General features: G+C 40.5%; 1 protein-coding gene across 2 annotated transcripts in view; it reads right to left on the bottom strand.

Annotated features, from left to right (window-relative positions):
* LOC150079077 (DDB1- and CUL4-associated factor 11) overlaps positions 1–25,389 on the bottom strand; it is a 446,028-nt gene that overhangs the window by 67,462 nt on the left and 353,177 nt on the right. For both annotated transcript variants that reach the window (XM_090383756.1, XM_090383757.1), the window contains one exon: positions 14,692–14,781. In XM_090383756.1, the coding sequence (XP_090239882.1) occupies positions 14,692–14,781 (90 nt within the window). The remainder of the gene's footprint in view (positions 1–14,691; positions 14,782–25,389) is intronic.

The following is a 25,389-nucleotide window of genomic DNA, read 5'->3' on the forward strand; positions in this document are numbered from 1 at the left end:
ACTTTCTTTTCCTTTTTTTCTTATTCTCTCCCCTGCTCTTGTAGTGTATTGTCTCTTAAGAGTCGCTGGGTTTGGAGGATTTGGACTCCATGCCAGTAGTTTTATGAGGTGTCAGTCTGTGGTTCTATGGTTGTGGAAGAGTTTTTTTGTCTTGAAAAGAGCTCCTGCATGAAGAGTGTGAAGGCACGGTAGTGTTCCTCATTTTGCAACACGAGCTGTTCCAAAACCCAGTTCCTCAGTGTGAACTCGGTCTTCGTCATGAGGATGCGGGGCAGGTCCTCGTAGGTAGGACATTCATGTATGAGGTGGTCCCAGGTTTCTTCCTCTCCGCAGTGACACTGCAGTGCATATCTGAGAGACCAAAGTCGCAGAGTTTCCTCCTGAACAACCCATGTCCCGTGAAGAGAAAGGGGCAGGTATACCCAAACCATGCAGGCTGGCTTGGGTATATCCGATGTACATTGGGGAAGAATTTCCGTGTTATGGCTCCCTTGTGGAAGTCAGACCATCAGGCCTGCCAGGATTACAACAGGTGTATAACCTGGGTATAACCTTCATGCACAAGTACATGGTGGGTAACCACCCAGGTGTGAACCAACGTAAGCAGGGGTCGAGGTGTGGCGCCCACACCACATGGAGGAACGCCGCCCCTCTATGTTACCAGGCAGTACTAGGTGGTAGATGACTCTCATCAACTGGTGAAATACCACCACTTTGCTTATTGGAGGCTTGAAGTGGTGGAACCCATGTTTAGTCTCTAGAGCTAAGTTCCGGCGAACCCTTCCCTATCTCTTCCATCATGCAGTATGATTGATGATTTTTGAGGTTATGATGAATGTCGTGGCGAGATCCAATATTCCTTACATTTCGAGGGTACAGCTCTAAAACAGTGTTCGCAGGCCGGCCGCTAGATAGTACACCGGACCAAACCTATTGGTAACTCTCTAGGAGGCTTCCGGATCAGCTAGTGTATAATCTTGCTACCTCTACTCTGCCAGATAGTGACTGGAGGGAGTCCGAGTAGTGTGTATGCGGGGAGCATTGTCGAGGCCACGTTATGCCAAGGATCTGGGTATATTCTTACCACGTGTACGCCACATCCATAAATTTCATTGCTTCATACAGCATGTCCCACCCACTTTTTCTTACTATTGAATACACCATGAATTGTCAAAATAATAGAGCAAGCTTATCTGCAAAAAGATCTAAACCTCCCAAGGACTTCCTAATTCATTTTTCAAATATACGTGGTCTCAATTCCAATCTCAACGATGTCCATTTCCACTTGCAGTCTTCCAAACCCCATGTACTTTTTCTGACTGAATCTCAGTTATCAGTTGATTCAACTACTGCTCATCTCAGATGTCCAAATTATTTGCTATGATTCCTTTCGCCTCAAAGGTGGTACTTGTGCATATGTCCGTTCTGATATTCCCTGTCAGAGACTTGGCAATTTGGAATCTCCTCTCTTTGATCTTCTCTGGCTTAAAATCTCTCTACCTCACTGTGTAAAATTCATCTGTTGTCTCTACCGTTCTCCCAACTCCACTAATCACTTGGAGCTCTTTGACTTCCTCTCTTTGCAACTTGACTTTCTCCAGTCCAACTTTCCTAACAGTGAGGTAATTTTCCTTGGTGATTTTAATGTTCACAACTACAGCTGGCTTCCGTTTTCTAGTCACACCGATCCAGCAGGTCCCACTGCAATTACTAATGACCTAGCACAGATTGTTCATTTACCTACAAGAATACCAGACAATCCTAATCCGCTTGATCAAGCCAATACGCTTGATCTTTTTCTCACAAACAACCATTCTAAGTACAAGGTTGAAGTGAGAGGTCCTTTAGGCACTTCAGATCACAACTTGGTGATTGTCTCTTCTCCAATGGAACCTTTATCTCATGGCTATTCCCAACCTCGTATTGTTTGGCATTACAAGAATGCAAAATGGGATGACCTGCGAGACTTCTTTTCTTCTTTTCCTTGGTCTGATTACTGTTTCAAAACTTCTGATGTCAACATTTGCTCAGATCGTGTCAGTGAAATTATTCTTGCAGGAATGGAATCCTTTATCCCACACTCCACTTTAAAATCTCATCCTTTATCTAAACCTTGGTTTTCCAATAAATGTGCTAAGGCTGTCCAAGAGAAGAACGTTGCATATCATAATTGGCTTGTTTCTAATTCTTCACTTTCATTTTCTGCCTACACGAAAGCTCGCAACAATTGTAAAGCAGTTATTAATCAGTCCAAACTAGAGTTTGAACAGACTAAGAGTAGAAAACTTGCTTCTTGCCCTAATGGTAGCCGAGCATTCTGGTCTCTTGCCAAAGCTATTGGCCGCAACTTTTGCCCATCTCTGCTCCCACCTCTGTCCAAACCAGATGGTTCTGTTGTCACTTCAGCCAAAGATAAAGCTGACCTGCTAGCATCCCATTTTTCTTCCAGCTCATGTATTAATGACCTTGGTAAAACACCTCCCACCATTCCTAACACGCTCCATTCAATGCCTCCTGTGGTCTTCCGTCAAAAGGATATCAGAAGGATTTTGATGAATCTTGATGCTACGAAAGCTCCAGGTCCTGATGGTATTTCTCCACTTGTTCTCAAAACCTGTGCTCCTGAACTTACTATTCTTCGCCTTTTTTCACTTTCTTATTCCAAAGGTGTTTTTCCTTCTGCTTGGAAATTTGCTCATATCCAGCCAGTTCCTAAAAAGGGTGACAAATCCCTCCCATCCAATTACCGTCCCATTGCAATTACTTCTACTCTTTCTAAAGTAATGGAGAAATCAATTAACCGCCAACTTTTAAACTACCTAGAAACCTTCCATCTGATCAACGATCGCCAGTATGGATTCTGTCAGTGTCGATCCACTGGTGATATTCTGGCTTATGTTACCCATTTATGGACTAATTCAATGGAAAGGTTCGGTGAAACACAAGTAGTTGCTCTTGACATCTCAAAGGCTTTTGATCGTGTTTGGCATAAAGGTCTTCTAAACAAGCTTCCATCTTATGGTTTGCCAACTGTTTTTAGTAATTGGTTATCCAGTTTTCTCTCTGATCGCTCACTGAGGGTGATGATAGATGGCTCTCTGTCTTCTAACTTCTCCACTAATGCCGGTGTCCCCCAAGGTTCAGTTCTTTCCCCCACTCTTTTCCTCTTGTATATCAATGACCTTCTTCCATCGACTGGAAATCCTATCCATAGTTTTGCCAATGATAGCACATTGCATTCAACTGTCCATTTTGAGAAACCTTGTCCAGCTCAATCAGCTTCAAGTTCTCGAAAATCTGCTGTCAATTCCTTATATGCCGATCTTCAGGTAATTCTCCAGTGGGGAAAAGACAACTTAGTTGATTTCAACCCTTCTAAAACTCAATCTTGTCTTATATCTCGCAAAAAGGATTCTTCTGCTCCTATGCTTATCTTTAGTGACACTCCGATTTCTAGGCAAAATGATATATCTCTTTTGGGGATTACCCTGACTTCTAATCTCTCTTGGCACAAGCACATTACAAATATTGCTTCCTCTGCATCTAAAAAACTTGGTTTTCTCTTTCGCTCTCGCCGTTACTTTTCTTCCAACCAGCTGCTCACTCTGTATAAATCGCAAATCCGCCCTGCCATGGAATATTGTTCCCACATCTGGGGTGGTGCTCCCAAAACCTCTCTCAGGCTTCTTGATTCCATTCAGAAGAGGGCAGTTAGGTTAATTAATGATTCATCTCTAACAGAGTCTCTCCACTCGCTTTCTCATAGACGCACTGTTTTTGCTGCATGCCTCTTCTACAGATACTTCCATGGGCACTGTTCTTCTGAATTGGCTTCTATAATTCCCGCTCTCTCTTTCAAAACAGTCCGAACACGTGCTGCTACCAGCCAACATCCAATTACTGTCCAACTTCAAACCCACAGAAACAACTTTTCATCTTCCTCATTTATTCATTCAACTGCCGTTTTCTGGAACAACCTTCCTTCATACGTATTTCCTGAAAACTACAATCTGCAGAAGTTCAAGTCCAATATCAACAAATATCTTCTTTCGTCTTCTCAACCTCCAACCCAAGCACGGTACTAAGTACTATAGGTTCTAATACCTCTCGTGTTTGGGGTTCTCATAAAAAAAAAAAAAAAAGGTGTGTCATTAGTTGCCTCTTTTCAGCACTTGTGTTGCTTGTTGGATCGGTGATGAAGCCAATGCAGATGGCCGCTCTCCCTTTGGACAGTTAGTAAAGTAGCCCGCAGTGCACAATTTCCAGGTCCAGGGGAAGGGATCCAACCAGGACCTGGAGTGCGTAGGTACTAACTGTACAACATACTCTGGAGCTAGGAGGATAGAGTACTGTGTGATGTCTAGGTTTCTCTTGTTTGCTGTAGTGATTGCTTTGTTGTACCACACACCTGCGGCATATGACAGAGCCAGGATGAATAGCCTTGTAGAAAAGGGAGAGTGTCCACTTCAAGCCCCAGTCCCTTCTGGAAACTCTGGAAGTCATAGCGGAGTAATTCCTGCTTTTGGTATGTAGGTAAATGAGATGTGGGGTGAATGACATGTTCTTATCCAGGACTATCCCGAGATATTTTAGTTCCATTTTTAGCTTTTAGGTTGTTGCGTGGCATTTTATCTGTGGGGATCACCAAATATCCAGAGAACCCTTCAAGAGGATTGAACTCTTTTTTTTCTGTGAAATTCTGAGCTGGTTCTCTTGGGTCCAGTGCAGCAGTGTTGAGATGGTTCGATTTGCCGCTGCTTCCATTTGGACTCTGCTGTTTGCCTCAAGCATCATTAACAAGTCATCGGTGTAGGCTTGTGTTTTTACTGTGTTCAGGTCAAAGTTTAAGAACTCATCAAGGACCAGATTGCACAGGGGGGTCCCAGGACAAAGCCCTGCGGGCAACCCCTGAAGACTGGTCACAACACTGGCAGTACTGAGCACTGACGTTGATTTTCTATTTGCTAGGTAGGTCTGAATGCTTCGGTACAAGTTTATGGATATGTTTGCCTTCCGGAGCCTGCGAGGACGCTTGGCCAGCATAGCGAGTCAAACGCCCCGCCAAAATCTATTGAGATTATTAGGAAATACTTGCTGGTGCAGGTATGTGCTTCGTTTATTATGTTTTCCAGAGCATCAGCTGCAGAGCACCCTCTCCTAAAATCATTGATTCGGAGAGGAGAGCTCCGCACCAATGTAATGGGTTTTAATCTTTTTATAGAGCAGTTGTTTGAAAGTCTTGCTGAGCCGAGAGCAGTGCAATTGGCCCATAGGATCCCGGAAGGTCTTGTTGCTTTTTGAGTGGGGAAGTAGCCCTCTGTGAGGCAGTGGTTGAATAAGTTCAGGATAGTGTCCAGGATATATTCGACCGTCTTTTTGACGATTACAGGTTCCAGTAAGTCTTTGCCAGGTGATTTCCTGTTTCGAATTTTGTTTGCTGCAATTTCAAGATCTACTCTAGTGTAGGCTCCTTCAACATGTGTGGGGTTGTAGTCGGCGTTCTCTTGGTATAGTCATATCTGGTCAGGGGTGCTTGGAATAATAGGTGGTAGGAATGTTACATCCAGGATGTTGTTTATTGACTCCTGCCATGTTCTTGTGTAATTGCCTTGTGGGAGTTTGGTGGCAGGGATGACTTCACACCTAGAGAGTTTGTTGGTGGCTGTTTTGTAGACCATCCCCCCAGGGATCGGTGTTTCTGACCATTGAGACCAGAAAAGTTTCTTTCTGGTTTTGTTTTTCCCTGTAGAGTTGCCTCAGGGCCTCTATCTCCACCTCTGGCCATGAGCAACGAGCTCGCTGGTAGCATTTTTGGCAGGTGTTGACTTTATGCCTTAGAGTTTAGAGCTGTGGGGACCACCAGGGGAGAAAACCGCTCCGGGAGTCGGTTTTCTCCCCTTGATAGCAGCATCCGTAATTATTTTAACAATCACACGTTAGTGTTAGGACTGAGGTCTGAGCGGTTAAAGTTCTGGGCTGTCCTATTCAGGGTTTCCCGGAAGAGGTGAATCTGTGAAGAATCTGTCGCTGTTGGTTGGACATTGAGAGAGTGATGCAATTGAAAGGTGAGCACCCTATGATCAGACGTTATCCAGACGCCTTATACTGTCCAGGAAGAAAGGTGTCCTGCAATCGCACGACTTGCAAGGCTCACATCGATCATTGCCTCCCACAGAGTGGTCGAGTACGTTGGTAGATTATTTGGTCTATTGAGGATCGTGAGGCTGCTATTGGAAAGGTAATCTTCTAGATGTTGACTAGTATTAGTGCCACACCTGTCTGGTGTTTCTCTGTGCCAGGCTGGAGACCTACAATTCACGTCAGCACCGATGATGAGTCTGGCATTTGGGAGTTGTACGAGGATGTTTTCCAGGTATCTGATAACTGGGATGATGTCCATTCCTGGTCTGCTGTAGAGTGAGATTGCATAGAACTCTCCCAGCTGCATAGTAATGTGGGCACATGCTGCCCAGTTGGTGAAAAGAGTCCAGAGATTTTTGTAACAGTGAAACTGGGTTTCGGATAACAACAGCAGCCCGGTGGGTATGATCAAGCAGAGGAAAAAAACTCTTCTGGGAGCACCTTGTATCCACCATTGGAAATGACAGCCCCTGGGGGTGTCGACAGGATCACCACAAACAAGTACCCCAGGGGGGAAGTTTTTCCTTCAGCAAAAACCCCACAAAACTGCATGACTAAAACATGGTAAGAATCGACTGGAAATATCCTGGACACTGTCTACAAACCAGTGATGCTCCAAAACAGATTGGAACAAGACACCCTAACCCTATGCACAGAAAATGAAAACTAACACAGACCACACGGACAAACCGAGGCCCCTTCGCAGAGACCAAACTCGCGCTGGTAGTCTGCAAACTATGGGAACAGGAAAACCCCACGATTGGACCTCCTAGAACTGGAGATTATCAAGAAGGCTATTAAACACTCACCTCACCTACTCCTAAACCTTTTTAACAACTGTCCCCAAAACAGATACTTCCCTCTGGACTGGAGAAAACCTAATGTCCAAATAATTTTGAAGAACCCTTCGAAACCACAAGACTGTCCAAAATCATACCGCCCCATTGCCCTTCTCTCAGTCATAAGCAAAATCTTGGAACACCTACTATATGACTATGACAAGGGCTACAAAAAAGGCAAATCCAGGACAGATGCCCTGGATAACATAATCAACGGTGCCAATGCTTGCAACCAAAAATACTTCCTGATTATAACCATTGATTTTACCGGGGCGTCTAACACCCTCTGGTAGCCAGGTGTCCTCGGCAGACTCAGAGAGGCTAAAATACCAAGCAACTTATATAGTTGCATAACACACTACCTCTCCCAAAGGAGCATCAAAGTAAGAGCGCCTTACTGCCAAGTAAACCAACAAGTCCATCGAGGCTGCCCACAGGTCTCTGTTCTCGGTCCCCTTCTTTGGAGCATAGTTCATGAGTTGCTCAACTTGCACCTCGGCAATGTCAAAACCAAGGCTTACGCAATGATTTGGTACTGATGCTGGCTGCAGATAACAGGGCCCAATAGGGCAATCTCCACCCTGCAGGACTGGCAATCTCCCCTACCAAGACCGAATCAATCCTTCTGAAAGGCCATCTCAACTTGAACAGACCACCACAAATCAAGATCCACAATAAAACAATCAAACTCTTAGCACAGCTAAAATACCTTAGTGTAACATGAAAAAAAAGCTGCGAGTTAGGGTTGAATTTGAAAGTATCTGCAATTCTGCCCAGACATGATAGGAGGAAGTATATGGTGAGAGCCTTGTCGATCAATTCAGCCCTGGAAAGACTGTGCAAGGCTCAAGGGGTAGAAATTTTCTCAGCCTGGTCTGTGCTTGTTAACATGAGACTGCTTCTACAGGGATGGGATACACTTAAATAGAAAGGGTGCAAGGATATTTGCTGATGCTATAGATGCAGAGTTAGGTGGATTGGAAAACTGCTAGCTTGGGGAGGGGATACACGGACTAATAGATTAACAGTAGCCATTGGCAGAGGTAAAAGTGATTCTTGCACTGCTTATATTGAAATGCAATTGAGCAGCAGCCTGGAAAGCAAGGCAATGGGGATTTCCAGGACTGCTGGGAGTCATAGTGAAACAAGTAAATACATGGGCGGTGTTAGGGTAACTAAGAGTAGAAACAGGTGCATGTATACTTGCATGTAAACCAATGCTAGGAGTATAGTTAATAAATTCAATCAGCTTGAAGTGCTAGTCAAGACATCAAAGGCAGATACTGTGGTGTCACAAAGACCTAAGCAGTGCAGAACTGGAATTTGGGGAGTACAATGTGTACAGAAAGGATAGACAGGACAGAAAGGGAGGAGGGGTTATGCTGTTAATTAAGAAACACAAAATCTAAGGAAGTGCATCCAATTGATGTTGGTGGACAATGCAATGTTGAGTCTGTTTGGTGTGACATAAGCACTGGGAAATGAAAAATGAGTAGGTGTGTGTTATAGGCCTAATGAATCTGATTAGTATAATGAGCAATTGCACAGAGAAATAGAGTGGGCCAGTAAATGAGAGTGTTTTATAATGGGGGATTTTAACTTCCCAGAGATTGACTGGAATTTGTGGGTTGGTCACTCACACACCAGCAAGGCTTTTGTGGATTTATTGGATGATTGTTTTCTACATCAGAATGTTCGGGAGGCAACTAGGGGGAGTGACACTCTTGATCTGATTATCAATAGCGATTCTTCATGCATTAAAATCTGCAGATAAAGGAAAACCACTAGGTGGCAGTGATCACAGTGTGCTGAAGTGGAATTTACTGAAAGAGGTAATTACCATAAAGGGTAAAGGGAAGGGTTTTTGCTTTCGTAAAGGTGACTACGGTGGTCTGAGACAGTATTTAAATTCTATACGGTGGGACCAACTGATGATGTTACCAACATCAAATTCAAAAATGGGAAGCATTCAAACAATTAATCTTGGAAGCTACGAGGCTTTTCATACCAACTAAGAAATATTGTTCAAGATTTAGGCCTAAATGGATGTCAGATGAACTAATTAGACACGTGACACAGAAGGCTATGATAGATATAAGCTGGTCTGTAACCAAGTCACAAAGGAGGTTAGGCAGGCGAAGGCAGATTACGAGAAATCTTTGGCAAAGGATGCAAAGAAAAACAGCAAAGAGTTCTTTACTTATGTAAACTCCAGAAGGAAAGGGATTAATCAGATTGGTCCACTTGATATTGATGGTTCAACTGTTGATGATCCTGCTCAGGTAGCTAACAAACTAAATGAATATTTTGCATCTATATTCACACATGAGAAGTTATTCAGGGAAGGGAATGCCAGAGGTGTATTAAACTCTGGCAGTAAGTTAGATAATCTTGTAATAACAGAGAGTAAAGTGGAGGAGAAATTGTTGAAGATAAACACAAGAAAGGCACCTGGGGTGAATGGAATCCACCCAGTTATATTAAAGGAGACAGCAAAGGAAGTAAGCAAACCCTTAGCCATAATTATAAGAGCTTCCTTGGACTCAGAGGAGATACTCATGGACTGGAGATGTGCAAATATGACCCCAATCCACAAAGGAGGATCATCAAAGGGAGACACTGGTAATCACAGACCTGTTAGTTTAACTTCTGTTCCAGAGAAATTAATGGAGGCACTGGTTAAAGAAGTATTGCAGGGTCATCTAGACAAGACTTCAGTTATAGCTCGGACATGCGTTTGTTAAGGGAAAGTCTTGTCTGACCAATTTGATTGGATACTATGATGTAGTCACAAAGGAACTGGATGCAAAGAATAATTTGATAACATATATTAGGATCTTAGAAAGGCTTTTGATACTGTTGCACATGGAAGACTGCTGCGCAAATTGGAGCAGTGTGGCATTGGAGGCAAATTGCTGCTCTGGATAAAGGGATGGTTGAGTAGGAGAAGACAGAGTGGTAATCAATGGACACTGCTCTTCGTGGACTAAATGTTATTAGTGGAGTTCCTCAGGGTTCAGTGTTGGGTCCATTGTTGTTTTCTGTATTCATTAATGATATTGATAATGGTATATCAGGCTTAATGTCCAAGTTTGCAGACGATACTTTGCAGAAGGTTGGCAGGGTTGTTAAGGACACTAATGACAGTACACTGCTGCAACAGGATCTGATCTAGAAAAGTTGAGCAGATGGGCTGAGAGGTGGCAAATGAAGTTTAACATTGACAAATGTAAAGTACTACCTATGGGAAATGGTAATCCCAGAGTAAAGTATCAACTGTGTGGTACCACAATGACAGTGGTAGAGAATGAAAAGGATCTGGGGTTAATTGTGTAGGCATATAGAAGTTTTCAGAACAGTGCAGACAGTCTTCAAGAGTAGCTCATGGTGTCTTGTCAATGATATACAGGAATTTTTCTAGCAGGGATAAGGAGGTGATTATCGCCTTGTCAGGCCACACCTTGAGTACTGTATACAGGTCTGGAGGCTTCATTTTAGGAAGAATGTGGAGCTGCTGGAATGCATACGGAGAAGGACAACAAGATTAGTGAATGGAATAAAGGGTTGCTCTTACGAAAAAAGGCTTAAGTTTTGCAAATTACAGTGTTTGGCGACTAGGCACTGGCGAGGTGATCTGATAGAGGTGTATAAAGCCTTGAATGGTTTGAGCATGCTCAATGCTGATGGGATCCTTCCTCTTGCTCAGAATAATCACCTGAGAGGGCTTAAATTCAAATTGAGGAAAGACAGTTGTAGGATAGATGTGCGGGAGTTTGCCTTTAGCCAGCGGGTGGTTGATTGCTGGAACAAACTGCCATCTGTAGTTGTAGAAGTTGACAGCTTGCATCATGTGCCTTTGCTAATGCTAACTTCAACAGTTGCTTCATACATCACTACAGGCTGTATGAAGCAACTGAAGTTGTTCATACAGCTCATATGTTGTCAGTGTTGTTACTCTATGAAAGCATATCCGTATCATATTCTAACCAATCTAACAGTTTTACAATAGAGCATTAACCCATTTCTAATTCTTGATTTTAATATTTTCTTTATTTGTTTTTAATGGTTTGTATGGATTTCCAGTAAAATCATGACAGTTTCATTCCTACTGATGACTTTTTTGAAGAAATAGTGGAGAGTCAAATTAAAGTATGTCATATTGTTTAATATTCATGTTTTCTTTCTCCACTTCATTTTTTATATACACATTTCTGCTCCACATCAATAAACAACACTGAACAGTTGCATTCTTGTTTCTTCAGTTATTATTATCACTTTAGCTGAGTCCTGAAGTGATTACAATAAGTGGTGATCAGTGTGTGTGTGCGAGATTATCAATTTAATAAGGAACTGTTGTAAGTATAGAAGCCTTCTTAATTGACCTGTACTTAACTGATTTGCCAGATTAATCTGTTTTTTCCATTCCCTCTTTAATATATACATACATACTGTTAATACCCATAGTGCAGTGAGCTGTGGGCACTAATCCAGTGTGCTTGCAGCTAGTAGATTAGAGTAGTACACTGCACCTGCCTGTTGGGTCTTAAGATTCCCAAGAGGCCAGTTGTGTTTGTCTGAAACTTGCTTGTGCCAATAAAATTATCTGTAATCGTAATTTCATTAAATAAGAGTGAGAAAAAGAAGACAGTTTTATTTTTAAGAAAACGAAAAATTCAAATTGGAATTTTTCGTTTACAGAGCATCCAATGCTCTGTAAAGACTGATAAAGTGAGTCTAAATAAGAAACCGTTTTTGAATTAGGAATGGGAAAGATAATTAAAAGACTGGGAAAAGAAAATGATAAAATCTAGAATGATTTTGCATTTTTTGTTTCACAAGGGAAGTTAAGTTCTCACTCCACTTTTAAGAAACCAAAATTAGAGATAGAAAGTAATGTATTATGGCTGCAGTTGTGCAAGTAAGATGGCATATAACTCCAATGAGTGAACTTACTAAAACATCAAAGAAAAGATGTGGTTTTGCATCAAAAGGATGACAGTGCAGAAAGATTCTACAGAAAGTGATGAATGATTTTAATGTTACAAAAAATATCATGGTATTCATGTATTGAGTATTAGCAGGAGAGATTATCCACCGATCAGCCTGCTGCTCAAAATCTTACAGGAGACAAAGTTATTTATCAAAAGAGAAAGGTTGATCGAAGAACAGTTCTACAATACAGATGAAACTGGTCTAAATTATAAGACATTACTTACAAAAACAACGACAAGAAAGCAGAGCTTATAGTACCAGGATACAATAAAGGAAAAACATGATAGCTCCCTACAGTGATGCAACTGTAATTCACAAACTGTTGCTTTTTTTTTTTTTTTGTTGTAAAGCAATTAACCCTGGAGCTTTTAAAAATATCAATTGTTGTTCATCTTTAACAGCTTACTACTATTCACAAAAAAAAAAAGTGTGAATGGACCTTTCATTATTTAAAAATGGTTTTTGCTTTCCATAATGAAACACTTGATGAAAATAAACTTACCTGAAAATGAAAAGACTATTCTCCTTAACATCCCAATTCTGAGGAACTTAAAGAAGGGGACATAAAAGTCACATTTTTACCACTGAATGTAAAAACCTTTGATCCAGCTTATGGATCAAGGGGTTTTAGATTGCCTAGAAAGATGACAAGCAAAGCTTTTTGAGTTCAATTTGGGAAAAAACAGAAGACATAAATATAGGTCTTACAGAATCATTTAAAGTTATCAATGTCAAAGATGTTTTTAAATACAGCAATAGCATGGAATAAAATTTCAATATATATAATTTACTAAATCTTGGAGAAAACTTTGGCCCAAGGTTTACAATGGTAATGAAGTTCTCAACTCCAAGAAAATAATGAAGAACATTGTTTACAAACTGATTGCAGTTTGCAAACAATGTTTGTATGTGTATATAAGCTTTTTTTTTATGATTCCCTACTTTAGTGGACCAACTTACCAGCTCGAATCACATTGGTTAACAGGGTTTCTGCCGTATGTATATATTTACACCCAGTAATCACCGAATTATTACCACCTACCTAATACTGCATTAGGCCACTGTTCATACAGATAACAGTCACTATTCATCTAGGCACTGACTCCACTAGATGTCTGAAGATGTCTGTAGGGATTTGTAGCCATGCTGCCTGCAAGGCTTTCCATAGTGTCAGAATAGATGACAGCTGTGTGTCCATATGCCTCACTTCCTGTTCCAAAACATCCCACAGGTGTTCAACCAGATTGATGTCAGGTGAATTTGGAGGCCAATCAATATGGGTGATATCTTCAGTGTGTTCCTTGAATTACTCAGGCACAGTATGGGCAGATGACCTGGTGCATTATTGTTTTAGAAGATTCCGTTTCTATCTGGAAAAAATGTAACATGGCAAGGTGCACATGGGCTTCTAAGAGCTGCCAGTAGACCTCACAAGTGAAACATTGTGTCCTTGCACATGAGAGGTCCTTGTTCTTGTCAGCAAAACATGCCCCACACTTCCACTTGCCGGATAGTGGGCAACATACATGATGGATCGATGGACTTGTGTTGCTTGTGACACACGCAAGTGTTAATCAGCATTTTGCACCAGGTATTTGGACTCATATGATTAGCACACTCATATTCAGTCCTCCAATGTCCAACCAGTGTGTTGTTGACATACCAGAGCATTTTCTGTCAATGATCTTCAGGAGGATGTCTCTTGGGTTGTCTTGTGTGGAACCCCATACATCTGAGTGTGGGGCACATCATCATTTGGGATACTGTTCTTGCATTCCCCATATTATATTGAGATGTCACATAGTGATCTGCCATTGAGCCCGTACAATGTGCTGCACCCTTTGCTCATCACAAAAATACACTTTGCATAATCCTTTACAGTTGTGTTGGTGGGAGGTGGTTTGACCTGTTCGACATCATTCTTTGTACACCTTAACCACACTGCATCATGATCAACTGAAAGGATGTGTTGTTTCTGACATGAAAGCACCAATTCATGAGATACCACTATTATGCCCTTTTACTAGGTCTCATAACTGCCACTTTATCACTTTGACTTGTTGTTTGTTTGGTTTTTTTTTTTTTTTTTTTTTTAAGGAGCCTTAGCAATTAAGGCCATATTGCTCCGGGATATGCGGTGGTCATTCCCTGACCTTTCTGCATCCTCCGTATTTGGTGGTGACAGGCTCGAACCCCGGTCTAATCAAGAAGCGTGTGCTACGCACTGCTGCTCCTTCCCACCTGGCTACGGAGTATGACCAGATGCAAGTTACCACTCCTCTAGCTTATGAAGCTTTTTGGCTTTTTATACAGAGCTATGCAGCATAGTACATTACGAATGTAGTAGTCACAATTCAGTGATCACTAAGTGCGTGAATTGAAGGAAAGAATTTTTACTAGTTACATGGATGAATAATACTGGATAGATAAACATGAATGAGTTTATTTGGGGATTACAGTTATTGGAGGAGAGAAGGAATAGTCTGATATTTCAGGAGCTGCCTTCTTCTGAGGCTTAGAAAAGGCTAAGGATGTTATGGTTGTAGACACTGAAAAACAAAGGGTCTTACTGTCTTACTTAAAATTACAGAACCAATTTTCTTTTATCTATTCTTTCTTGCCTGCATAATCTGTCTTGAAGTCCATAGAATTTTTGATAATCAACTTAAACTTCAAATGATAACTTCTGTAAAAAAAAAAACATAACTGTTATATTCACCTCAATTCCTATAGAAGATGAAAATGCCCTCATATCCCAGAGTTTGATTGTCTGATCCTTGCTGTTGGTTATAAGATGTCGACCATCACCCTATTTATCCAAAAAAATAAACATGATACAATTCTGTTTATTTTTTGTCTACCCAAAGCAATATTTATATATAATATCACATCTAAAACTAGTTTGTAAAACAAGTTGTTTACACCAGACTTTTTTCAGATATGGACCACTTTACATTTAAGGCAGAGGGAAAGGATCACAAAAAATATTAAACTATGCATGCAAACATATAACTATATTTTTAAATACAGGGTATTCATTTTAAAAGTAAACCCATATCATTTGTTTTAAGTACAATGCTACCAAGTAATGTTCACTGATGTGTGAGGGCACTATTGGAAGATGTTACGTAACTGGAAGTGACAGTTTGCATTTCAAGTGTTCAGTTTGTCATAATCCCCATTTCAAGCTGCATGTGTCAATTACTGGTGGATAAATGGCATACTGTATCAGTGTTTCCCAAACTGTGTTCCGTGATATGCAAACAAATGTTCCATGCAAAATCATAATTAATAATTAAAAAAATAAAATAAAATAAAAATAAATAAATTTTACATATTTGTAATGTACACCACTTTTGTATCATTTTTTTTTTTTTTTTTTTTTTTTTCGGTTATTAATATACTGGCATAGACTAATAATCAAACAGACTGCGAAACACTTTATTTTGGTGGGCTTTTGCATAGAGAAGTATGTGTAGAGGTAATGACATCTATGAAAAAGTAGCAATGTAGTGATCTAATAAGCCATTTGTATGCGATTTAGTTGGAGTACACGGGTTGAAAGAGAGGGGGAAGCGAACCGATATCATAACTAAACTTACTTCCTTGTATAAATTTTTTTTGATAATTATCAGTATCTTGAAATATTATTATTAAAATAAATGACCATGGTTTTGTGGTTGATAAAAAAGGAACTTTAAAAAGAGAAGCATGTACTTCTAGTATTGCAACTGTGAGTGATGAAAACGAACACAATATTGTCTCATTTCAAAGTGAGGATGAACAATCGCAGCCTTTTGTTTCCCAAAAAACTGAAGTGAAAAAAAAAAAAAAAAACAGGAACCAACTAATAAAAGACCAAAATGAAAGTATGATGACAGTTATTTGAATTTCGGCTTTACATGTGTTGGAAATAAAGATGGTCCCTGATGCACAGTGCGTCGTATGTAATAAAATATTGACAAACAGTTCTTTGGCTCCCGCTAAACTTGTGTTCTGTAAATATATTGTAAGATGAAAAGTGTTCCGTGACTGAAAAAGTTTGGGAAACACTGCTATATAATAAAATATTTTATAAATAAATAAAATTTATAAAATTTTATAAAAACTATAAATAAAATATATAATAAATAAGCAATGTATTTTTAGTGGTACCTTACTTGGAAACAGTCTCACAATGATTCTGCTCAGATAGCTGATAATCTGAATGAGTATTTTGCATTCACACATGAGTTATTAAGGGAGGAAAATGCCAGAAGTTTATCAAACTGTAACAGGAGCAAAGTAGAGGAGAAATTGTTGAAGTTAAACATAAGAAAGTCATCTGGGGTGGATGGGATCTATCCAGTTATATTAAAGGAGGTGGCAAAGGAGGTAAACAAACTCTTAGTCATAATTATGAGAGCATCCTTAGACTAGGGGGAAGTCCCCACGGCCTGGAGATGTGCAAATGTATCCCCAATTCACAATTGGGGGATCTAAGGGTGACACAAGTAATTACAGACCAGCTAGTTTAACTTCTGTTCCGGGGAAAATAATGGTTGTTGTTGGTATTGGATTTAACGACACAAGGGCTACTAAAGCCAAATTGTGTCTGTTCATCGTTTATTCACAAGAAGCATATGTTAAATTATATGCTGTTTTAGATACATTAAAAGTTCTTCAATATTTGCTTCATTTCCTAAGAAATGAGATAAATCAGGTAATATATTCAATATGGAGAGTGACTGAAAAGTGTTTGACCAGATGGTCGAATGTAAGGGACAATCTACCAGAAAATGACGGACCATAAGTTGCATCTGACAGGATGGGCACTGGGGTGAGTTTTCTTCCAATAATAGGAAGAGATGAGTAAGATGAGTGTGTTCAATTCTCAGTCTTGCCAATACCACTTCTTGTCTGTTTCGTCGGAAGCCAGACAGCCAAGGAGCTGCAGGATTAAAATTTCATTTAAATCGACATTCCAAGTCTGAACAAGCTCTTTGATCGTAAGTGAGGCAGGTTTATTTTCATTTGGCTTGCTCTCATAGAAGGATTCTCAACGAGTATTATAAAGATACTCCCAACTTCGGTGCGATGGATCTTAGCAGCGTAGTGGAGCAGTAGTGTTTTTCTATGCAGGTATAATGGGGATCATGCGCTTCAAATATATAGACATTGGATCGGAGAAGTCCTGAAAGCTCCCAGCGCAGTCCTCAGAGCACTGTGATGGATCATATTTAGCCATTTTAAAGTAGTGCTCTTGGCAGTCATACACTGGACAACCATAATCTAGCCACGAATGGATTAAACTTCTATAAAGATGCAGCAAAGTATACCGATCAGCTCCCCATGACATAGATGAGACCAATCAAAGTATATTCAAATGCTTTATACAAGAAGTTTTCAAATAATTGATGTGTGCTTGGGAATTTAGTTTGTGGTCTAATAGTAGTCCAAGAAATTTAATGGTATTAACAAGCGGGATTGGAATATTGTTTATTTGTAGTTCAGGTTCGGGATGGAGGGCTCATTTCTTGCAAAAGTGAGTGACAGTCATTTCTTTTCTGATAGTCGGTAGCCATTCTGTGAAGTCCAGGATTCTATTTTAGTTATGGCAAGTTGGAGCTGCCGTTCGACGGTGTTCATACTTTGAGACTGACAGGAAGTGGTAAGGTCATCAACCTTTGCCAGGGGCAAAGGTTGATGACGTTGTAGAGCGAATATCATCTTTTAAGGGCACAAAAGGTGATATAGTTGTACACGTTGGCACTAATAATATTAAGAGTAGGAGACCGGCAGAATTACTTAACAAGTACAGGTCACTGTTGAACAAAAGCCGAGAATTAGGGTTGAATTTGAAAGTGTCTGCAATTCTGCCCAGACACGATAGGAGGGAGTATATGATGAGAGCCTTGTCGATCAATTCGGCCCTGGAAAGATTATGCAAGGCTCAAGGGGTAGAATTTTTTTCAGCCTGGACTGTACTTGTTAACAGGAGAGATTGCTTCTACAGGGATGGGATACACTTAAATAGAAAGGGTGCAAGAATATTTGCTGATGCTATCGAGGCAGTGTTAGGTGGGTTGGAAAACTGATAGCTTGGGGGGAGACAAAGACCAATAGATTGACAGTAGCCACTGGCAGAGGTGAAAGAGATTCTTGCACTGCTTCTATTAGAATGAGCAGAAGCCTGAAAAACAAGATGCATGGTATTTCAGAGACTGCTGGGAGCCATTGCGGTACAAGTAAACACATGGGTTGTATTAGGGTAGCTAAGAATAGAAACAGGTGCAGGTATACTTGCGTGTACACCAATGCTAGGAGTTTAGTAAATAAATTTGATGAATTTGAGGTATTGCTCAAAACATCAAAGGCAGATATTGTTGGGATATCAGAGACGTGGTGTCACACAGATATAAGGGATGCAGAACTGCAATTTGGGGAGTACAACGTCTACAGAAAGGATAGGAAGGGGGGAAGGGTTATGCTATTAGTTAAGAAACACAAAAACCAAGGAAGTGAAGCCAGTCGACATTGCTGGACAGTGCAGTGCTGAGTCAGTTTGGTGTGACATAAGCATTGGGAGATCAAAATTGAGAGTAGGAGTGTGCTATAGGCCTAATGACGCTGATGAGTATAATAAGGAACTGTACAGGGAAATAGAGTGGGCCAGTAAATCAGAGAGTCTTATAATGGGAGATTTTAATTTCCCAGATATTGACTGGAATTTGGGGGCTGGTTACTCACACACTAGCAGGGCTTTTGTGGATTTATTGGATGATTGTTTTCTACATCAGCATGTTCGGGAGGCAACTAGAGGGAGTAATACTCTTGATTTGATTATCAGCAGTGATTCTTCATGCATTAAGAATCTGCAGATAAATGAACCACTAGGTGGCAGTGATCACAGTGTGCTGAAGTGGGAGTTACTCAAAGAGGTAACTACCATTAGGGGTAAAGGGAAGGGTTATTGCTTCCGTAAAGGCGACTACGATGGACTGAGACAGTATTTAAATTCTATACAGTGGGACCAACTGATGATGTTACCAACAGCAAATTCAAAATGGGAAGCATTCAAAGAACTTATCTTGGAAGCTACTAGGCTTTACATGCCAACTAAGAAATATTGTTCAAGGTTTAGGCCAAAATGGATGTCAGATGAACTAATGAGGCATATGGCAGAGAAGAAAAATGCATGGGATACTTACAAATTAACACATGACACAGAAGCCTATGATAGATACAAGTTGATATGCAACCAAGTTACAAAGGAGGTTAGGCAGGCGAAGGCAGATTACGAGAAATCCTTGGCAAGGGATGCAAAGAAAAACAGCAAAGAGTTCTTTACTTATGTAAACTCTAGAAGGCAGGGGATGAATCAGATTGGTCCACTTGATATTGATGGGTCAACTGTTGATGAGCCTGCTCAGGTAGCTAACAAACTAAATGAATATTTTGCATCGACATTCACACATGAGGAGTTATTCAGCAAGGGGAATGCCAGAGGTGTATTCAACTCTAGCAGTAAGCTACAGAATCTTGAAATAACTGGGAGTAAAGTGGAGGAGAAACTGTTGAAGATAAACACAAGAAAGGCACCCGGGGTGGATGGGATCTATCCAGTTATACTAAAGGAGGCAGCAAAGGAAGTAAGCAAACCCTTGGCCATAATTATGAGAGCTTCCTTGGGCTCAGGGGAGGTACCCATAGACTGGAAATGTGCAAATGTGACCCCAATTCACAAAGGAGGATCAAAGGCTGACACAAGTAATTATAGACCTGTGAGCTTAACTTCTGTTCCTGGAAAATTAATGGAGGCACTGGTTAAAGAAGCACTGCAGGATCATTCAGACAAGACTTCAGTTATAGCTCAGACACAGCATGCTTTTGTTAAGGAAAGGTCTTGCCTGACCAACTTGATTGGATACTATGATGCAGTCACAAAAGAACTGGATGCAGGGAATAACTTTGATATTATATACTTGGATCTTAGAAGGGCTTTTGATACTGTTGCACATGGAAAACTGCTACACAAATTGGAGCAGTGTGACATTGGAGGCAAATTGCTGCTATGGATAAAGGGGTGGTTGAGGGGGAGAAGACAGAGAGTGGTAATCAATGGACACTGCTCATCGTGGACTAATGTTATTAGTGGAGTCCCTCAGGGCTCAGTGTTGGGTCCATTATTGTTTTCTGTATTTATAAATGATATTGATGATGGTATATCAAGCTTAATGTCCAAGTTTGCAGACGATACAAAGGTTGGCAGGGTTGTCAAGGACACTATGCTGCTGCAACAGGATCTGGAAAGGTTGAGCAGATGGGCTGAGAGGTGGCAAATGAAGTTTAACATTGACAAATGTAAAGTACTACACATGGGAAACAGCAACCCCAGAGCAACGTATCAACTCTGTGGTACTACACTGACAGTGGTAGAGAATGAAAGGGACTTGGGGGTGGTTATGCAGGCAGATATGAAGTTCTCTGAGCAGTGCAGACGGGCTGCAAGAGTAGCTCATGGAGTATTGTCAATGATATACAGGAATTTTTCCAGCAGGGATAAGGAGGTGATTATTCCATTGTATAAGGCAATGGTCAGGCCACACCTAGAGTACTGTATACAGGTCTGGAGGCCTCATTTCAAGAAGGATGTAGAGCTGCTGGAACGAGTACAGAGAAGGGCAACAAGATTGGTGAATGGAACAAAGGGGTGCTCTTACGAAGAAAGGCTTCAGTTTTGCAAATCACAGTGTCTGTAGACTAGGCACCACGAGGTGATCTGATAGAGGTGTATAAAGCCTTGAATGGTTTAAGCATGCTCAATGCTGATGGGATTCTTCCTCTAGCTCAGAAAAATCACCTGAGAGGGCATAAATTCAAATTGAGGAAAGACAGATGTAGGATAGACGTGCGGAAATTTGCCTTTAGCCAGCGGGTGGTTGGTAGGTGGAACAGACTTCCATCCCTTGTGGTGGAGGTTGATAGCCTAAATAAGTTTAAGGCTCAGCTGGACAGGTATTTTGAACGAACAGAGGGGTGAAGTGGAAGTGGTTTTTTTTTTTTTTTTTTTTTGGCTGATGCTGCATAAGCTGCTTTCTTGCATCAAATGCCTCTACTAATGCTAATGCTAAAGGTCATTTGCATACCTATAAGTTCGAACGGATTTTGGGATATCTCATGTCATGCTGCTAATTCAGGTTGAAAACAGTGTTGGACTAAGTATTGATCCCTGCGGGACTCCAATATTCCTGAATGTGAGATGTAGAGAGTACATTTTTATATCAGAGCTGAAAAGAATGCAATTGCAGGAACTTTTGAATTATTTTCGGCAAATGGCCCCTAAGCCCCAGATGGTAAAGGTCCATAATAATACCACGATGCCATCTAGTATCAAATGTCCTTTCAAGATCTAACTTGACCATGACTAGATGTTGTTTCATGACAAAGGCATTGCAGATATGAGGCACTGGCCTGTAATTTTCAACACAGGAAGGATTTCTTCCTGGTTTTGGTAAGGCGACAATGAACGAATGGCACCATGAAGAAGGATAGGCATTTTCCGAGAAGATCTGATTATAAAAAATTAATAGGATTCTTAAGTCTTCTTCAAGTAAATGCTTTAGCATAACATAATGAACTCCATCTGGACCTGCAGCACTACTGGAAGATCTGTTTAATGATTCTTGAAGTTCTGGTAATGTAAACGGTTGGTTGCACGGGAATGAGTGGTGCGCAAAGAAGTTGATTTGATACCGTTCTGCACCTGCTTTGTTCTGGAAGGTGGGTGCATAGGTGGTGGAAGCTGAGATTTTTGCAATGATTCTGCTAGTGCATTTGCAACTTCTTCAGGAGTAGAAATCTCTTTCTCTTTCCAATGAAGTATCGGAGAGGGCAGCTGAACAAATTTGTCATTTAACGCCTGTATTCTTTTCCAGATGACCCATGTCTTTGGTGATGGTTGAGGCAAAAGCAATCCATGAATCCTGTTTCGCTTTCCATTTAACTTATCTAGCTTTTGCTTTCAGTCTTTTAAAAGCAATTAGATTAATAGTGGTGGGATACTTGTGGAAATTATTCCAAGCACGGTTTTTTTTCTGTTTGGCAATTAAACAATCTGTATTCTACCAGTGATTTTTGTGTTTTTGATATGGCGTGGATTTTGGAATGGAGGCCTTGGCTGCAGTCAGAATCTGATTGGTTATGTAATTGTTTACATCATCAATATGTTGTCTTTGAACATAAAATCTATCTAAGAGTATTTGGGCAGAACAGACACCCCAGTTTGCCTTTTTAAACTGCCAAGTGGATCACAGATCAGGATTTGGAGTTACTCCTGTTTGTAGCGAGCAAATAATTGGAAAGTGATCACTGTTAAAGGGATTGGTTAATATCGACCATGTCATGATTGGAAATATGGATGGTGAACAAATTGACAAGTCTACTGCAGAAGCAGATCCAGTTGGTAAGTGGATGTAGATAGGAGATCCAGAATTTAATAAATTAAGATCATTATTATTCATGAATTCCTCCAACAATTTGCCTCTTCTATGCATTGTGGCAGACCCCAACAACAATGGCTGGTGTCCATTAAAGTCACCAAAGAGACAAATTGGAGTTGTGCAATGAGGTTGTCAAGTTCCGAAAGCAGAAGTCGTGCAGATGGTGGAATATAAATGGAAACAATGGTAAATGATGTACCAACTTCAATGCGAGCTGCCACGGTTCTAGGGTAGTTTTCAATTGGATCGGCCCGGAGGTATGTTAGCGTTAACAAGAATAGCTATTCTTCCACGTGCAGGTGATTCTGAGTTCCTATCTCGTCTGTAAATGGTATAACTTGAAAATTTCTGCAAAACTTGAGGTGACAAGAATGTTTCCTGTAAGCATACACTTATGGGAATAAATAGCTATTAAATCTCTTAAGTCATCAGAATGACTGCTTAGTCCTCTGCAATTCCATTGTATGATGATATTTGCATTATTTAGGTTTACCTGAGGATGATTCATCTGACTGTTTTTTTTGTACGTGGGACATTTTTTTCCAGTCTTTTTTTTTGGGAATGTGGAGCGTCCAATGTCCATGGTGTCATCTGCATGGAGTTCTAGAATGGGCTCCTCATTATCTAGCAGTTCATCTACATCCATACTGTTGGTGGGAGATTCCATTTTTTTATTCAGATTTTAATTGTTCTTTTTTGACTGGGACTGATGGGGTATGAGTAGGGATGCTGATTGGAGTAAAAGATAATCCTCCAAAAAAAGATAGCTTCGCTATCTTTTTTTGGAGGATTATCTTTTTTAGAGATTGAAAGTGTAGATTTAAGCCAATTCACTAGAGAGGTGTTAAGCGGAACTGATACATCTGTTTGAGCTGCAACAGAAACAAAGTTTCGAGTGCAAGTGCATAAGAACGACCACTAGGCATGGTCGACATAACTTGTCTATGTGCCTCAGAAAACGTGATTTTATTTTCGATTTTGTATTTTTGAATTTTCTTTCCTGTTATCCATAACTCACAAGTTTTGGAAAAGGCTGGATGGCTTCCTTTACAGTTTGAACAAACGGGGGTTTTGACTGAGCAATCCGCTTGGACGTGATCTTTGGAGCCGCAGATGGGACATATGGCTTCCCCTCGACAAGCCTGCTGGGAATGACTGTATTTCTGACATTTAAAGCAACGAACAGGATTCGGGATGTAAGATCGAATCTGACAGTTTAAATAACCAGCTTTAATCGAGGATGGTAAGCCTGGAGAGATAAATGTCAGAATGATGGATCTAGTTGTAGTGAGATTTCCATCTTTTTTCATCATGATCCATTTCACATTTATTACTTTCTGACTGCTGAGTTCTTGGAGTAGTTCTTCTTTGGAGACTGTAATTAGGTCCCACTTGCTGATGACACTTTTTGATGAATTTAGTGTTTTGTGGGGAGTAATTTATATTGTCAATCCCCCAAATGTTGTTGTTTTTAACAGCCACTCAGAATGTTCTGAGGTGGCTGTTTCAATCAGGTCTCTGGCTTGCAGTCTTTAAACCATTTTTGGTGATCCAGCAATACACTCCAAGATTTTCTAAATTAATTATGGTGATAACTTAACCACAGGTTGAGCGGATAGGGAATGAATCACCAGGAAATTTCGAAAATCGTCATGACATTCTGCTTCTCTTCTCAGTCTTTTAGGTTAACTTGAGCTCTTATGCTCTCAGTTTGGATAATTATTTTTATCCATAATAGCACCTTTTTGGCCCTGGGGGTTTGCGTTTACCACCCGGATTACCGGCCCTGCCATGGGGAGACAGGAGCAGTGCCGCTTGGTGGCCAAGCGGCACTGCTCCTGTCTAGAGGTTAGTAAGTTAGTACGACTAGCTAAATTAAAGAAAAAGGTACTTGCCTTCTTCTGGGCTCTCTTCTTATTGCTTTTAAGTAAGTAGAGCTACTTAACAGAAAATTTTAATAATACGAGAAAAAAAAAAAACAAGGAAAACTGTCGCTGGGAAGAAAAACTCTATAAACACACAAGAATCACTTGGCCATGGAAATGCTTGGCACCTGGGGTGGAAAATAATGGAGTCACTGGTTAAAGATGAATTGCAGGATCATCTAGACAAAACTGCAGTAATAATTCAGACACAACATGGGTTTGTTAAGGGAAATCTTGTCTGACAAATTTGATTGGATACTATGATGTGGTTACAAAGGAACTGGATGCAAAAAATAATTTTCATATCATGTACTCTGATTTCAGGAAAGCTTTTGACACCGTTGCACATGGAAAACTACTGTACAAATTGGAGCAGTATGGTATTAAGGGTAAGTTCCTACAATGGATAAAAGGGTGGTTGAGTGGGAGAAGACAGAGAGTAGTAATCAATGGATGCTGCTCTTGATGGACTAATGTTATTAGTGGAGTTCCACAGAGTTCGGTGTTGGGCCCAAATATACAAAACTGTTGTTTTGTATACTTATCAATGATATTGATGAAAGTATATCAGGCTTAATGTCCAAGTTTGCAGATGATAAAAAGGCTGGCAGGGTTGTTAATGACAGTAATGGCAGTGTGCTACTGCAACAGGATCTAGAAAATTTGGGAAGATGGGCTGAGAAGTGGCAATTGAAGTTTAACATTGACAAATGCAAAAGTACTGCATATTGGTAGAAATAACCCCAAAGAAAAGTACCAACTGTGTGGTACTACACTTAAGGTGTTAGAAAATGAAAGAGATCTGGGAATAATTGTGCAGTCAGATGTAAAGTTTTCTGAGCAATGCAGACAGACTGCCACAGAATGTCATGGGGTATTGTCAATGATATACAGGAATTTTGCTAGTAGGGAAAAGGAGGTGATTATCCCTTTGTATAAGATAAGGCCACGCCTTAAGTACTGCGTATAGGTCTGGAGGCCTCATTTTAGGAAGGATGTAGAGTTGCTTGA

This window comes from Mastigoproctus giganteus, chromosome 10 (genome assembly GCF_048544385.1).
Source record: "Mastigoproctus giganteus isolate SK-2022 chromosome 10, ASM4854438v1, whole genome shotgun sequence".
In the NCBI taxonomy this organism is placed as follows: Eukaryota; Metazoa; Arthropoda; class Arachnida; order Uropygi; family Thelyphonidae; genus Mastigoproctus; species Mastigoproctus giganteus.